General features: G+C 37.9%; 2 protein-coding genes across 3 annotated transcripts; one reads left to right on the top strand and one right to left on the bottom strand.

Moving 5' to 3' along the window:
- The first annotated feature begins 5,902 nt into the window (after positions 1–5,902).
- Positions 5,903–7,984, top strand: LOC117629720 (transcription factor MYB73-like). Its single transcript, XM_034362296.1, has one exon. It carries the CDS (start codon positions 6,077–6,079, stop codon positions 7,076–7,078), a length of 1,002 nt encoding a protein of 333 aa, XP_034218187.1. The 5' UTR covers positions 5,903–6,076; the 3' UTR covers positions 7,079–7,984.
- A 461-nt stretch (positions 7,985–8,445) lies between these two features.
- LOC117629719 (probable cadmium/zinc-transporting ATPase HMA1, chloroplastic) lies at positions 8,446–14,275 on the bottom strand. 2 transcript variants are annotated; one of them, XM_034362294.1, is made up of 13 exons: positions 13,529–14,275; positions 13,271–13,421; positions 13,008–13,192; positions 12,671–12,817; positions 12,378–12,573; positions 11,950–12,062; positions 11,564–11,805; positions 11,172–11,277; positions 10,599–10,763; positions 10,164–10,380; positions 9,344–9,531; positions 9,180–9,266; positions 8,446–8,970 (listed from the first exon to the last, which is right to left on the bottom strand). In XM_034362294.1, the coding sequence occupies exons 1-13, from the start codon at positions 14,012–14,014 to the stop codon at positions 8,791–8,793; spliced, it is 2,463 nt and encodes an 820-aa protein (XP_034218185.1). In that variant the 5' UTR covers positions 14,015–14,275; the 3' UTR covers positions 8,446–8,790. The 2 variants fall into 2 exon arrangements, with proteins under 2 accessions (XP_034218185.1, XP_034218186.1); XM_034362295.1 differs by lacking the exons at positions 8,446–8,970; positions 9,180–9,266 and having other exon boundaries at positions 9,463–9,570.
- Positions 14,276–15,934: the final 1,659 nt, after the last annotated feature.

The raw sequence follows: 15,934 nt of genomic DNA, 5'->3' as shown, positions 1-15,934 counted from the left end.
TTTAAGTACATAATTTATTAAATGACGTACGAAAAAAATCTTAGAAATTGAGGCATCAAATTTTCAAGTTTAATTTCTACCAAAATAGGCGTCATTTCACAATTTTCATAGTGCAGGAATTCATATTTTTCAGTGTGCCAAAACTTACATAAAAAAAAAAGAGCCAAAATTTTCATTAAAAATAAATAAACAGTGCCAAAAGCCTATGATAAAACCCTGAAAAATAGAGATTGCGAGCCTTGTCGCTTAAAGGCGTCATAAAAAAGTTGTGAGCCATAAAAGTAAGGAGAAGGAGTTGCACGTCTCTTTGGATCAAATCTGAAGGTTAGTCTTCAAGCATTTCTCTCCTTCAATTTATGTTTTTCTATTTTAGGGTTACCATGCTTTCTGATGCCTATCAAAATTGGGTGTTTCTGACTAAATTTATGAATATATTATGAATGGGTTTTGTGATCTTTGTGGCATTATGGCTGGATTTTGGGAAGTTTTAACAAAATACTCTTTGCCCTGGGATATTGGTGTCTGATATGTGTTTATGGTGAAGCTTTGTATTTGTTTTCTAGCTTTATCGATTTGTGTGATGCTTTTGTCTTCTATGTTTTCTATATGCTTTGTTTTCTAGTTTTCTTGGATTGTTACAACTATGAGTCTGTTGTGTTAGCTTTTCATGTCATGTAGTGAGTTACCACTAAATTGGAAAGTAATATTAATTCACAAATATAAATCGTGCATCAAAATTCTTCTGATATTCTTCCGACGAAGAAAAGAGGTTGTCAAAGATGTTATTGCTGATTCGATTGCTAGAATGACTTTATCATTTGAAGAGTTTATCCATGCTGATACTAAGAACCTTGATCAAGCAGAGGTATATGTTGAAGTACAAGCAGTACCAGGTCTCAGTGAAAATGAACAACTCAAAGGATGTGCTTGGCTGATAGAAAATGACAAACAATTTCAGATACTGAAAGCACTCCCAATTAAGAAAAAAGAGAGTATGTTGTTGATGTTTATGGCACGTGGGGAGTGATTTGGTTTGCTAATATGCTATGTTTGTTTAACTTGAGTTATTTAGTTCATCAAATGATATGTTATTTTATACTTCGAGGAATACCAAACACTGAAATCTTCAATTGTCAGAAATTGAAATGACAGAAATCTAAATTCCGTCATTTTAGAATTCTATGTAATTTGCAATTCCTTCATCCAAACGGATAGAGATAAGAGATTTCATCTTAGGTTTGAATTCTCATGACATCAGTTGTGTGTATGAGAGAAATCTATTTCTATCTAGTTTAGACTATCGTTTGTACTAAGAAAAAAGCAAATTACAAGTTACATGAAGTTATATATATTTTCTTTTTCAAAACTTTTTCCTCCATAAACATTTCTACGACTACTATACTAAATCTAGACTTAAACGTTCCATACTTTTAACAAGGTTAATGTGGACACAATAATTTTGAAGTTGTAGCTCTAACTTCTTTCATGATATCAAGTTTAAACCACAACACAAATTTGTGCTTAGTGAATGAGATGTCCTTTACAAATAAGGGCATTAAATTTATGAGATAAGTTCAGTAGATATATCAAATTAGGTAAGTTCTATGAGAGATATTTCCTTACGACTAGAGGCCGAAAATTCCTTGGAGAGGTTGGAATATGCCCCTATATTGCTTACAAATATGGACATTCGAACATTTTATTTTTGAAATGTAATTCAATAATTGAAATTGTTCATTTTTTAGGATATCATCCAAGGATTATCAATATAAAAGATCATTTAAGTCAAAAATTATTTAACCTTTTGATTATCCACATTTCATTTCATTTGAACAATAAGCAAATATTATATTCATGGCTTATTATCACAAAACATCCCTAAGGTTTGCGAAACTATCAGATTGCATCCTTAATGTTTTTTTTTGTCATTCGTGGTCCTCAAAGTTAGCATGCATGATCACAAATGGTCCCTGCCGTTAGGTTCCGTCAAAAACTCCGTTAGTTTGCTGACGTGGCATATATGTATATCACAAAACATCCTTGAGGTTCCCACACCTATCACAAATGGTCCTTACGAAATTTTTAAAATTTTTAAATTTAAAATTCATAAAATTTTTGTTTTCTTTTTAAAATTTTATGAATTATAATTATTTTAAAATATATATTAAATTTTAAATACATGTGACACTATATTATTGTAGATGTGGGCTTCATATATATGCCACATCAACAAAGTAATGAAGTTTTTAAAAAATAATTTAAAATTCATAAAATTTAAAAATGAAAAAAAAAAAAAAAAACTAAAGGTTTAGGGTTCATAAATGGTCCTCAAGATTAAAATCCTTCTATAAATTGTTTTTTCATTTATAAATAATTTTAAAAAGAAAACCAAAACTTTATGAATTTTAAATTTAAAAAAAAAATAAATTCGTAAGGACCATTTGTGATAAGTGTGTAAACCTCAGGGATGTTTTGTGATATATATGTATGCCACGTCAGCAAACTAACAGAGTTTTTGACAGAACCTAACGTCAGGGACCATTTGTGATTGCACATACAAACCTTGAGGACCATAAGTGACACAAAAAAACATTAAGGATGCAATCTGATAGTTTCGTAAACCTTAGGGACGTTTTGTGATAATAAGCCTATATTCATTATCAAAATGTGTGGTGCGGTTGATAAATTGCAACCTATAGCTGGCGAGTTACCTAGTGCCTCAATGATAAGGGTTTGAAACCCGTTGGAAGCACTTTTTGGCCAAGGATACGCCGACTCCCAAGCTGGGGATTAATCCCACCATTCAGGTGTGGAGACACCTATTGGTATTTACCCAAAAAAATAAAAAAGAAAAACGAGAGATATGTTGTTATTTTTCTTTTTCTTCCACAAATACTATTATTTTGACCCTTTAAGATCCCTATCTCGTTTATAGACATACACCATTAAAGATAAACCACCAACTTCCCGATTCTCAATCCAGATGTACTTAGGTTTGAGATGGGAAAACACACTATTATTGTAAGATAATGGACCGACCATGTCTAATTTTAATTACAGTATAAGTTTATAGCTTGGAAAAACAAATAAAAAAATAATGAGTAAGAGTATTTATATATATATAAAAAGATGTGCCTAGGTAACGTGAGGATGATTGTACGATTTGTACCATTTATTTAACGACACATTTAAACTTGGTATTTGTTTAAATCTGAGGATTATTTTTAGGCACCCTAGAAACATGTGTCTAATAATTATAAGTAGGGTGGGGGGTTCTATTTCTTAATCCGGTAACGCAAGATTTCCTTGTTGCTTCTGAGGATGCAAGCCGCACGTGTGTTCCCTATACCCGATGAGCCAACACGTGATAAAGTCACATTTGCACATGCCCCCCATGACGGTTTATGATAAAACTAGGATTTTTCCTTTTTCCTTTTTTCCTTCTTGTTTTTCATTTTTTATACTCTTAATTTTTTTTTTAATTTAAAAAACATGCAAAAAAATATACTAAAACGAAGCGGGTGCCATTATGATTGGTGACCAAATCTAAGAGAGAGGGAAATATTTTATTGGATATCAATGAGCTTGACTCTTCCATGATCTAACTTGAAGACTAATTCATGATTTATGAGACATAGGTTCTATCCAGCAAAGGTTTGATCGATAAAAATGACGGTATACGTTATTGAATTTCATTACACTACATATCTATTTGTTATGACGTTTTTTGTACTTACTTGGACCAAAAACAAGAGTTCTTATTTTGATTTTTGACTTTGCATACGTATGTAATGAAAAACTATCTTAGCTTCACATTATAAAAGGAGGAATGCCAACTATTTTGTGGAAACTATTACTAATACATGTGAAATTATTCAGATTTTTGACTTCGCATATGTATAGAATGAAAAACTATCTTAGCTTCACATTACAAAAAGCAGAATGCCAACTACTTTTATTATGAATGTAAGTTTAAAATTCTATAAAAAGAAGAATGTCAACTACTTCGCAAACGTTATGTGTATTTCACTCACACATAAATTTAAGCATTGTATGTAAGATATTAATATTTTGCTTGTAAAGAAAATAACGAATTTTTTTTCCTTCTCTAAACACGTTAAAAATTGCCTTCCGTTTAAGAAAAATACTTATATAGAAACAAACTTCTATATTTCTATCAATAATAATTTGACATATGTGTAATATATATATATATATTTTTATGAATTATTTTTTTACACATTTGTCAAATCGTGATTAGAAAAAAAAGAGTATTGAAAGAGGCAAGCACTCTCCTTTCGTTAAACTTGGATGGAGCTGAGTGGTGGAATTTTTTTTGAAAGCAATACCAGCTGCATGGCACTATATATATAAGGTCATTCAAAGCTTTAATATTAAACAATAATTTATAATTAAAAAATAATAATTGAACTGATAATTATTTAAAGAAAAAGCCCATCCGGTCCTCCACAACAACCATACAGATAGAAACAGAGAATTAGGTAGTAGGTACTACGTACGAGTAACAGAAACAGATACGGGGAGATCTCTCTTCATCCCTTCCATTTCCTTCATTTCCTTAATCACTCATTAATTAATTTAATCCCCTTATCAATCCACAATCAATGTTCAATCTGTGCGTGCATCCCCGTGTGATCGATGATTTGATTCAGCAGCAGCTTCAACTTTAAAATTAATGACAGTCTAATTGAAGTTAGAGTAGTTAATTATGTTTAATTAACTCTACTTAATTAATTAAAGCAGAGGAAAGAGGAGGAAGAGGAAGGTGAAAAGAAAGTGCGTGCTGCTTCTCAGGAGTTCGCTCGAAGCCTCATCATCATCGTGATTAGCGAGTGTTCCGTACATTTCTATGAGTAATATATATTTATAGAGAGAGGGGGCTTGGAGGTTATGTCGGTGGGTGAGGGGGAGGCCGTTAAGGAGGAGGAGAGAGAGAGAGAGAGAGAGATGAGATGAATCAGACGATGATGGTGGTGGCAGGTTTACAGCCTGGCCTGATGGGATGGCGCGTAATCATTGGCGCTCCCATTCGGCCTTTTCTTGTCGTCTTCTGCCACCTCAACCTCCCTTTCTTTTAATTTTGTTTTAAAATTTTATGTTTGAAAAGGAAAATAAAAATATCCCACACACGAAAATGCTCTACAGCCTGGCTTTCCCCAGTCAAACTCACACCCAACCCAACCCAACCGTTATCAACTTATCATTCATCGTTATCCCTCAACAATTATTTTTTTTTTAATATTTATTTTTTTATTTATATAGTAAAGTTCAAAATCTGACGTAATTTATGGCTCAAAAGTGTTTGGCTTTTGCCACAAAAAACTTCCACAACAGTAAAAGCATGCGTGCAAAACCAGAACGCTCCCAATCCCATCGCGAAGAGTCGTACCCAACTTGATGCCTCAATTTAAATCCCACTAAAAAGTTTGTAGCCCAAGCTGTTAAAAATAATTATTTTGCCCCTGACTCAAATGCAGTGGTCAAATTATTCCTCTCTAAATGTGAATTATACGGAAAAAAAAAACCAAATGTGCGCTAATTAAATTAACTATTAGCTTGAATTTAATTTTGTTTTTAAATTTTAAAAGAGAGAGACACTCAACTCAATTGTGAGTAAAGCAGACGCTCCATTCTGCATTGTCATTAAAGAAGTAAATAAAGCGAGAAAGAAAGAAAAAAAGAAAAGCAAAGCCTAGGAAGAAGAGAGTGATGTTATGCAAATCAGTGCAGTTTGGATTTGACGCGTGTCCCTTCGCCAGCTGTATCCCAAACCCCCCAACCTCCTCCATTTAACCGATTGCCTCCAACAAGCGGTGCCGCTTACCCCTACAAACCTCCAAACCTCCAAACCACTAACAACCCCTTCACCTGCTCAACCGGTCACCCCCACCTCCCACTCTCTGTTATAAAAGCCCCCTCACCCCTCTCTCTTTTCTGTTTTTTCCTCTTCCTCCAACCCAAAACCAAAAAATCTCTATATTTTCCTAACTTCAAATTCAAAATTGGAGAGAAATAAATTGAGAGAGAGAGATAAGAGATTGACTTGGTACTTGTGATGGCAGTGAGCAGAAAAGATATGGATCGGATAAAGGGTCCATGGAGTCCCGAAGAGGACGACGCTCTGCAGAGGCTGGTACAGAAGCACGGCCCCCGTAACTGGTCTCTGATCAGCAAGTCGATACCCGGTCGGTCCGGCAAGTCTTGCCGGCTCCGGTGGTGCAACCAGCTCTCCCCTCAGGTGGAGCACCGTGCCTTCACGCCAGAGGAAGACGACACCATAATCCGGGCCCACGCCCGCTTCGGCAACAAGTGGGCCACCATCGCCCGCCTCCTCAACGGCCGAACCGACAACGCCATCAAGAACCACTGGAACTCTACGCTCAAGCGTAAGTGCTCCGATATCGGCATCGTTTTTCCCGGAGGAGGTGTAGGTGGAAGCGGAGGCTACGATGGTCATTTCCTTCATGACCACGAGCAGCCGCCGCTGAAGCGATCGGTGAGTGCCGGGTCGGGCATGCCCGTTTCCACCGGGCTTTACATGAGCCCGGGTAGCCCGTCCGGTTCAGATATGAGCGACTCCAGCGTAGTACCGGTTATGTCTCTGTCCGAGTGCCACGTGTACAGACCCGTGGCGCGGTCTGGAGGGGTTCTGCCGCTCTCGGAAACGACGTCGTCTTCCAACGACAACAATAGTAACAACGAAAAACAGAAGGAGCCTACGACTTCTCTGTCTCTGTCGCTGCCCGGGGTTGACTCGGGCGAGGTGTCCAACCGGGTGGCGGCAACCGAGTCGACTCAGGCGCCGGTTCCGATTCCGATTCCGGTTACGATTCCGATTCAGAATCCGGTTCCAGATCCGGCTCCGGCTCCGGCTCGGGCTCCGTTTCAGAATATACCAGTGGAGTTGTTGGCGGTGATGCAGGGGATGATAAGGAAGGAGGTGAGGAGCTACATGGCTGGGTTGGAGCAGAGTGGGATATGTATGCAGCAGGCTGCTAGTAACGATGGGTTTAGGAATGTTGCTGTAAAGCGAATTGGGGTTAGCAGGATCGAGTGAGAAATTTGATGAGAAGTTGGGGAGTTTTTGGGAAATTCTAATTCAGTGAAGGAATGAATGAATGAAGCTCAATGCAAAAGCTAAGGGCTTTTTGGACGGAGGAGTTGGACTAGTTAGTGAAAAAATGATGATCAAAAGATATGGTGGAAGTTGAAGCTGGGAAGTGAAAAATAACTGGGCTTGTGTTGTTTTTTTTTTTCCTTTTGCTTTCTTTGGGTTTAATTATCAGGGGAAATAATAATTATGGTCAATGTACAGAGGGAGAGTAATGAGAGAGGGAGAGTAATGAGAGAGACTGAGATGAGGAAGAAGATATGGTGTTGGAGAAGAGAGAGAGGTCTGAAAGTGGGCATCCAATCCAAGAGGGAAGGGAACTTTTGGGCCTTGTTCATCGAAAAACAACATGCAACTTCATTAAAAAAAAAAAAAGAAAAAAGAAAAAAAAAAAATGAATCCCCGAAATTTCAATCTTATTTCTCGTCCTCTTGAATATTTTGGGTTTATTTTTCCTGCTTATGTTATATAATCTGAAATAAGTAAAAGGAAAAAAGGGGGTTCTGACTGAGTTCTGAGCCACCTGTTTAAAGATCCAAACTAAAAAGCAATAAGACCCAAAAACCACCAAACCAAAAGAGTCTGCCACACAGAGAAATTCTATCTGGTAAGTCCGTACAAAATGTAGAGGCCATTTCGGTAATCTTGAACCACACGATTCTTCAGACTGAAAATACAGGGGGTTTATGTGACAGCTAATGGCCTAGTATCTACCCTATAATACAACAGAATAGGTGCGTGACCAGTCTAAGCAAAACAAGGAAAAAAAAAAAAGCAACCTCTTTTTATCGTTTTTCAGTTTTGGTGGGGAGAACGATTTACTACGTTTACTTATTGGGTAAGGAAAAAAATTTCTTTCCAAAATTAAGGTCTCGGTTGGTACAAAAATTTGTGGTTTGTATTTTTATTTTTTTATTGTTTGAGACAAGCGATATTGGAGAAAGGAAGAAATGAAACTAGGATTGCTCTTTTGACCACTTGAGATATAAAGTCGGTTGCAAAATTTGTGGTTTTGAAACGTTGATGTTTTGTTGGAAAGTTGGTAGGTAAAGAAGCACTTGCAGTTAAAAACGAGAAATTAACATGCAAGTTTCGTTATCCTGTTATGTTGTTGAACCATGTCAGCAAAAGGCGACAGCTCCATGCACTGAGTTGTAAGTTTGGATTAGGTAACGAAAAAAAGGTTGTTTGGAGAGCAATACATGGGAACATGTCAAACACGACTAATCTATCTCAGCCGTCGCCAAGTTTTCTACGCAACTTACTATAACTTGTAAAATTCTCTATAAACTTTAAGATGATCTATCTTCATATTTTGGTCAATGAATTTCTCCCCAAGTCTCTTCTTTTTTTCTCTTCTCTGAATGACTGATTTTTTGCTTTCTGGGGTTTAAATTAAACATACAAATTGAATGTCCGAAGCTTTACAGAAGAAATTGTAATGATCTGTCGACAAATTAGGCAATTCGACCCGAAACCAAAACTAATTACAGGTTAAATATCGGACTCTTGACAAGATAACATTTACTTACATGAGATTATGACGGTTCTCCTGTTAATACATAAATGTATTTGGATTAGCTTGCCCTTGCCCTTGCCCTTGTCCTTTGCTATATACCAACTTGCTAAAAGAATTATAAGGAGTGAGAGTGCTGAAGTTACTCAACTGCAGGTTGGGCAGTGTTTGAGCCGGTATTGAGTTTCTTCGGTAATACGAGTCTAGATTTCAGTTCGCAAACCAAATGCCACAAATCCTGTCTCCAGGACCATGTTGGGTGGTTTAGAGCACGGATAGAATTGAGGCAAACAACAAGGGTACCGCCTTCATGTAATAGAACCTACATGTCACCAAAGAAGAGCAATCATGAAACCGGAAGCTAAAGTTAGCAGCCAAGAGTTCAGATAGGAAAAAGGTGCAAGCCTACAACTTTCAATCACATGCTAATGCAGAGACATGTCTTATAATATGCCACTGCTTGCAATGCTCTACATGGAAAAAGAAGTAGCAATAAGGTATCAGAGAATGAACTATTAAAACGATTTATACCGTTAACCAGAGGGGAAGAAATCCTAAAACAGATGGAAGAGAGGCCAAAACTATACAAGATAAAGCAAGGCCTACACTCTGCTTCACCTGCATGTACATAAAGGAAATAACGTCAGGAACAGAAAATAACAAACACATGATGGGATAAATGTTATAGCACGTACCAGGGAAGTTGTTTGGCGAGACTTAGCGATACAGAATGGTACAACCGATATATTGTCCCGCAGCAACAATACATCTGCAACAGCTGTGGCAGTTGCACTAGCACGTTGGGCAAGGACTATCCCCACAGTGGCTGCTGCAAGTGCTGGAGCATCATTAATACCTTCACCCACCATTATCAGACCTCCACCTGTAGTAAAACCCCTGAATCTTTTGAGCTACAAAACTTCTGATAAAGATGTGAAGAAAAGAACTTAGTTTCCATCTTCACCTTTTTTTTTCTTTCCTTACAAAACATTCTTATGACTTTATTTTTGCATAGTTGAAATGAAAATGGGAAAAGATATGAACATGACTGGAGAAACAAGAAGAAAAGACATTCTGGGTGAAAATACATCATGCAAATGTGATTTCTCTTATTGATTCTCAGAGTAATAATAGTTAAAAAGCATGCAGGACAAGCATATATTGATGACTGCATACAATTGTATGAAGTTGTATAATGGCTTGTATGCATGAAAAATGTCAAATCCTTGTTTTTGACAAATGACAATCTGTTAGGAATTTACTAGAAGCAAAGCATTAGAAATCATGGAAGAGAAATTTTCAACTAGACTATGTAATAGTAATGAATTGAAACAAAGTGGAAGCGATAAACAAATTCCTCAGCATTTTCATTCTGCTAACTCAAATGATAAAGATTGTAAACATCTAGTCATAGACTATGCTATTGCTAAACCTCAGAGAGACTTAAAAGAATGGCAAGGATTGTGTAAATCATTTCAAATGGCATGTATAAGGATTGACAATTGCAAAACTCACCCATATCCCTTGAGACATCCTTAACATGACTCAGCTTATCCTCAGGCTTTAGGCTAGAATAAACTTCATTGATACCAACAGCATTTGCAACTCTCCATGCACTTGACTCATGGTCACCAGTCAACATCATTACACGGAGCTTGGCTTCATCTCGTAACTCTTCTATGACATCCGAGACCCCAGGTCGAGGCCTGTCCTCAAGGTGAATCAGCGTTACCTGCATAGACTCGTGATAATTTAGTGATCCATCAGCTTGCATCCCTAGAAAAGGCTAAAAGAAAACCTAAAATAGGAATATGGGTGCTCCAATTGATAAACAAACAAAATTTCATAAAGTGCCAATCCTGTTTAGCTTGTCAACATATGCTCCTATTATGTATAGTTATCAATTTTGAACACCAGTGCACAAGTTAAACCTTTTTGATGAAACCTCACCTTTTCGTTGACTGAAAGAGCAGCACGAACAAATTCAGTTCCATAAGAAGATGCATTCACAGCTTCCTTGATCTTTTTTGATGCATCCTCCGATCTACAAAGTGAGGTGATGAAATCTACTGAACCAAGAGATGCTTTCAACAGTTTATCCCCTCCAGTTCCTAACTATAACAAGATAGAAATCAATGTGCATCAAATTACCTGTTACTGACCAAAAGCACTCAAAAAAGGTAGGTTGGAAGACAACTAATGCCTGTATGATCTTATTCATTACAATAGATGAACTTCCAAAGAATTTAGCTAATGTAAGCATAAATTAGTGGTGAAATGCAATCAGAGGAATAAATAACCATGCACTGTGTAGTATGTCTAAGAGAGTACTGCTGGGACATGGTATGTGCCAGATAGAAATCTTTATAGATTAAAAAATGGCTAAGACATGACAAAATCACAGCAAATATAGCCTACAGAACAGAAGGGGTCATATTGGAGCAGAAAAATGAGTAAAGCATTGCATTACTAAAGCTGAAATGTATAAAACAAAAGATATATGCTAGTTAGAACACAAATTACCTCTATGCCATTGAGAGTAGCAATTAGACCTCTGCCTGGAAAGTACTCGAAACTCTCAACAGAAACAGTAGGAAGGTCTTTCCCTTCACTATGGTCTACCACAGCTCTGCACAAGAAAAGAAAGATATATAAGTACTGATAACATCAAGTTGAACATGTTTCATACGTTAAACAGTATATATGATTCAAACAAACCCCATTAATAGACTAGAGGAAATTAAACCAAATATTTTTCTGCAAGGGGTAGAATTGTACAATACTCTTTTTGAGCAGGAAACAAAGTAGATGAATACATGTTGAATCAGAAAGGATATTTACAGATTACAATCGCATGGTAGAGTAAGTTGAAGATTCAACAGACAAAATAACGGGGTTCTGTCAGAGAACACTACCTTCCAATAGGGTGAGTGGTGCCCTTTTCCATTGCAGCAGCAACAGCAAGGGCCTCCTTTTCACAGCTGGGGGCACAACAGGAAGAAAAATCTGATATATTGTTTCTCATCCGGTGCCCGTAAATTGGTTCAATCGCTTTGAATGCTAGCCCCCCAGTTGTCAAGGTCCCAGTTTTATCAAATGCAATTGTGTGACAAGAAGCTAGAGCATCTAGCACATGGCCACCTTTCAGCAATATCCCCTGTATGGAAAATGGAAGGTGATGTGTCAATCCATAATCGCATTAACAGAACTTTCTGCTAATACCCAATGGAATTTTACTGCACACAGTTTACAACTGCAATACATAAATGCATGTAAAAGAAGCAAATATCATGATGTCTACCTTCTTTGCGCAGGAGCTAATTGCAGTAGCATATGCCAACGGAGCTACAGCCAAAGCACATGGTGATGCTGCCACCATGAGGCCCAATGCTCTATAAACTGACCCTCTACAAGCTAAAGTATTAAGCAGACATCAACCAAATGGATGACAAGCATGTCCCCAAAAAAACAGAAAAGATAAATAATAGGGGAAAAAATCTGTAGACCCCCCAACACTGGAGTTAGGTAAAATTTTTTAACATAATGGTTTCGAACAGTTCTTTCAACCTATTATGAATACATCTAGTGCAAAGCAGCTCTTTAGCTAGTTCTTTTAGTGGCAGACAAAACGTAGTTCTTTTAGATTTTGATATTCCAAACTGGTAGTAAAAAAAGAAAAATCGTTAGTGGCAAGAGTGTGTCATAGTGAAAGTGCTTAGTGCAGATTACCTGATGTACCAATAAATGGCCACTTGAATAGGAATGGACCAAGAAGAGCAATAGCAGCTGACAAAACTACAACCACCTTGCTGTATTGCTCGCCAAACTGATCCAGCCACCTCTGAAGCTTTGGTTTATTCAGTTGTGCTTCTTCAGTCAATTGCACAATCCTGCTAAGGGTTGACTCTTTCCAAGTTTTTGTTGCCTGCATCAACAATTGGATTTAGCACCCAATCACCATCATCATCACACAAGATTTACTCGCACGAGAACTCTAAAAACCTAGCTAAGGCAACTGTCACCTTCACTATTATCCTGCCATCCAAGTTCCTTGCACCACCAGGTACCCTGTCTCCAACTGTTGTCTCCAATGGTTTAATTTCTCCTGTCAAGTGCTCAATGGTAATGGTGGCATTACCTTGGAAAACTTCACAATCTACAGGCACAGACTAATCACAATACAAGCTCCCATTACTACGCTTCCACATTCTAACGTGTCATTTAATGAGATATAAACGATATGTCATTAGAGTGAGGACAAAACCTATCTCACAGACAGGCATTTAGGGTCATAACTTGACTATAAACTACTAACCATATCGAAAAAAATAAAAAAAGATGGTAAATTTGTTCCCATACCTCGCCAGCTCCGACCAAGATAAACGACCCCACTTGTAGGTCGTGCACAGGAACCTGCTTGTACGCCAAATTAGATGTATTGGGAAGTTCTTCATCATTGATGTCAAGCACAAGAGCGAAATCCGGATAATTTTCTTTCAACTCTTTCACATCGATCATGGAACGACTGGTGAAATACTCCTCAGCTGAAATCAACGCACAAGCATTGATCAATACACATTGCCACAAAACAAAAGTATCGAACTTGAAATTGAAATGCTTACCGATATGAGCAAGATTGAACATTGCCAACAGTAACCCTCCTTCCAGTGCATTCCCCATGAACACGGAAGCAAAGGCCGCTAAAGCCATTAATACATGAATGTTCACCTTCCCGCCACTAATATCTGTCAGCGCGTCAAGTGCAGCAGAGACCTACGATTAAATTGAATTCAAACTCAATAAATAACTGCACAGTGCAGACCAAATTCTAGGGTTTATTAGTCAACTGAACACAAAAAATGTCAGGCCTTGGTTCTCACCCCTACTAGAGGAAAAGCGATGAGTATGAAAGCGTTCTGCATAGGCTTCACGGCGAGCTTGGGCATCAAATAAGGGCAGGCAGCGGCTGCGAGAAAGAGAGCGGTGGAGCAGAAGCACAACTGCAAGTGCTCCCTGAGGAAATCGGCGAGGTCGGTCCAACGTACTGCCTTGGCGAATCGGACGAACTGTTTCTGAGGTCCGGTGAGCTCATCAGAGCCATGGTGCTGATGATGGTGATGGTGGTGGTGATGGTGGTGATGGTCGTGGTGGTGGTGATCGTGATCGCATGCGTCGGCGGTGCATCGGAGAGTGGTGGAATTTCGGAGAAGAGGAAGGGGTTTGAAGCGAAAAAGGGGAGCGCGGATGATGGGTTTTGGGGAGGAGGGCGAGTTGAGTCGAGTTGTGGTGGGGTGATGACCCAGAAGAAAAGAGTGGTGGCGGTTGCTGGCGCTGATTGGAATTGGAAAATGTAGGAGGCTTTCCATTTGGCTTTTTGAGATAGGAGAGAGGAGAGAGGGTCTCTCTCTCAGAGCTTGGCGTGAGTTGAAGGTGAGAACTTGGAAGCCGGAAGCATCGTCTCTTTCGTTTGCAGCGGTGGGTCAGTGGCTCTGAGACCCAGACTGGGGGTTAATTGGAGGAGGTGATGACATGGTCTCCACACCATGTGCTCATTTCGGAGGTGGAAGGAACAAATGGGATTTGGGCCGTTGAATTTGTTTGCCAAAAAGTCATAATCTTCAATGGCCTACGGCTACGGTCCAGTCCTTTTCTCTTTCTTTTTTATTTTTCCTCTTCTTGGATGTAAATTTGCTAATTTGATTCGATTTGGATTTGATTACTAAATTATTTATTATGATTTGTTCAATTTGATTTTACGTTTTCTCGTTGATTGACTAATGGGCGTTTGATAATCTTATTCTTAAGTTCATTTGTGCTTATTCATGTTCTTAAAATTTATGGAAATTAGTGACAGAAAAAAATAAAATTATGGAAATTAGTGTGATTGATTTGTTTTAAAATAAAAGAAAATGGTTGCAGTAAGTAACTGTTAAGTCCATAGCAATTTAAAACCAAAACTTTTACAGGGTCTTATTTATGATTCAATTCTGCACAAGGAAAGTTTGATGCAAAGTGAAGGGGCAGCTTGGATATATGGATGGATAGGGTTGAGCAGCTGATGAGGAGAATTTTGTATTATTCTTATCTTATATAACTGTTTGTGTTTTTTTGTTTGTTTGTGATTTAAAGGTGATGGGAATGCAAATTGGTCTGGCAACAATCAAACCCAAGAATGAAAAAAAACTTCTGTTGTCACATTCAAATGGTCATCCGATATGGGCAGCCAATTCTTCGGTCAAAAATTCCTAAAACTAATTTGTCAGACATGGCTTCTCCTTCGGCTAAAAAAGTTGCAATACCCTTTGCATGCATGCATTCTGGAAGCAGAGGCCTGATGGAAAGTATATAGACTGCCAAATTATGAGGGGCTGACCAACTTTCTGTGTTCTGCCTTATCTACTGCTGTGCTCATAGGGTTTTTGTATTTTGTCTTACTTATTGCCGTGCTTACAGGGTTTATGTATTTTACTTTACCTACTGCCTTGCTCACAGGGTTTCTGTGTTCTGCCTTACCTAATGCCGTGCTTACAGGATTTTTGTGTTCTGCCTTACCTACTGCCGTGCTCACAGAGTTTCTGTGTTCTGCCTTATCTACTGCCGTGCTCACATGGTTTCTGTGTTATACCTTATCTACAGCCGTGCTCACAGGATTTCTGTGTTTTGCTATGTGCCCTATTTTTTAGGGATTGCTCTTGTGTTCCCGCTGCGAACTTTGCTTTAGTTTGTCACTTGTTTCACTCGTGATTGACTAAAAGATATTCTCTACAATTGGTGCTTCTCAAGTATGGTGTTTTGTGACTCGCTTGTCAAGTTGGGCTTGCGAAATATCTTTGCCCAACTTGAGGAGGGGTGTTGGCGAGTCCTTACTTACTTAGGATTTTGGTTCCTTTCTATGTTAGAATTTTAGTTACTTACCATTTATCTAGTTATATTATAATTGAGATTTATTTCCTATTGTAATTTAGATATATTTCCCATTTTATTTAGAGTTAACACATATTTGTACTTGTATAAATCTATATTGGAAAAGAATAAAAATATGAGCATAATTGAATATTTGCCCTACTTTGTTTGACATCTGGTAACTTTACTGCAAACACCAGAAAGTTATCACGACTGCATTCAAATTCTAAAATATGACAACTTTCATTACAAAACATATTTTACTTTGAAATAAATGATTTGCACAAATCATCTCATGATATGGTAATCAAATCAGAAGAGACTTCTTATACAAACCACGAGATTCAGTGAGTTCTAAATGCAGAGGGGACACATTAGGATTG

The sequence above is a fragment of the Prunus dulcis genome, chromosome 6 (genome assembly GCF_902201215.1).
Source record: "Prunus dulcis chromosome 6, ALMONDv2, whole genome shotgun sequence".
NCBI lineage: Eukaryota > Viridiplantae > Streptophyta > Magnoliopsida > Rosales > Rosaceae > Prunus > Prunus dulcis.
The sequence above is the reverse complement of the archived record's forward strand: the minus strand, read 5'-3'. Positions and strand labels throughout refer to the sequence as shown.

What these genes read in the sequence shown, in the direction of transcription:
- LOC117629720 (XM_034362296.1), top strand. Translation starts at nt 6,077, where the DNA reads ATGGCAGTGAGCAGAAAAGATATGGATCGGATAAAGGGTCCATGGAGT.
- LOC117629719 (XM_034362294.1), bottom strand. Translation starts at nt 14,014, where the DNA reads ATGGAAAGCCTCCTACATTTTCCAATTCCAATCAGCGCCAGCAACCGC. An exon ending in GTTCAATCTTGCTCATATCG is followed by an intron (nt 13,193 to 13,270) that starts GTAAGCATTTCA and finishes CGTTGATTTCAG; the next exon opens with CTGAGGAGTATTTCACCAGT. An exon ending in TTCTTCCCCTCTGGTTAACG is followed by an intron (nt 8,971 to 9,179) that starts GTATAAATCGTT and finishes GGTGACATGTAG; the next exon opens with GTTCTATTACATGAAGGCGG.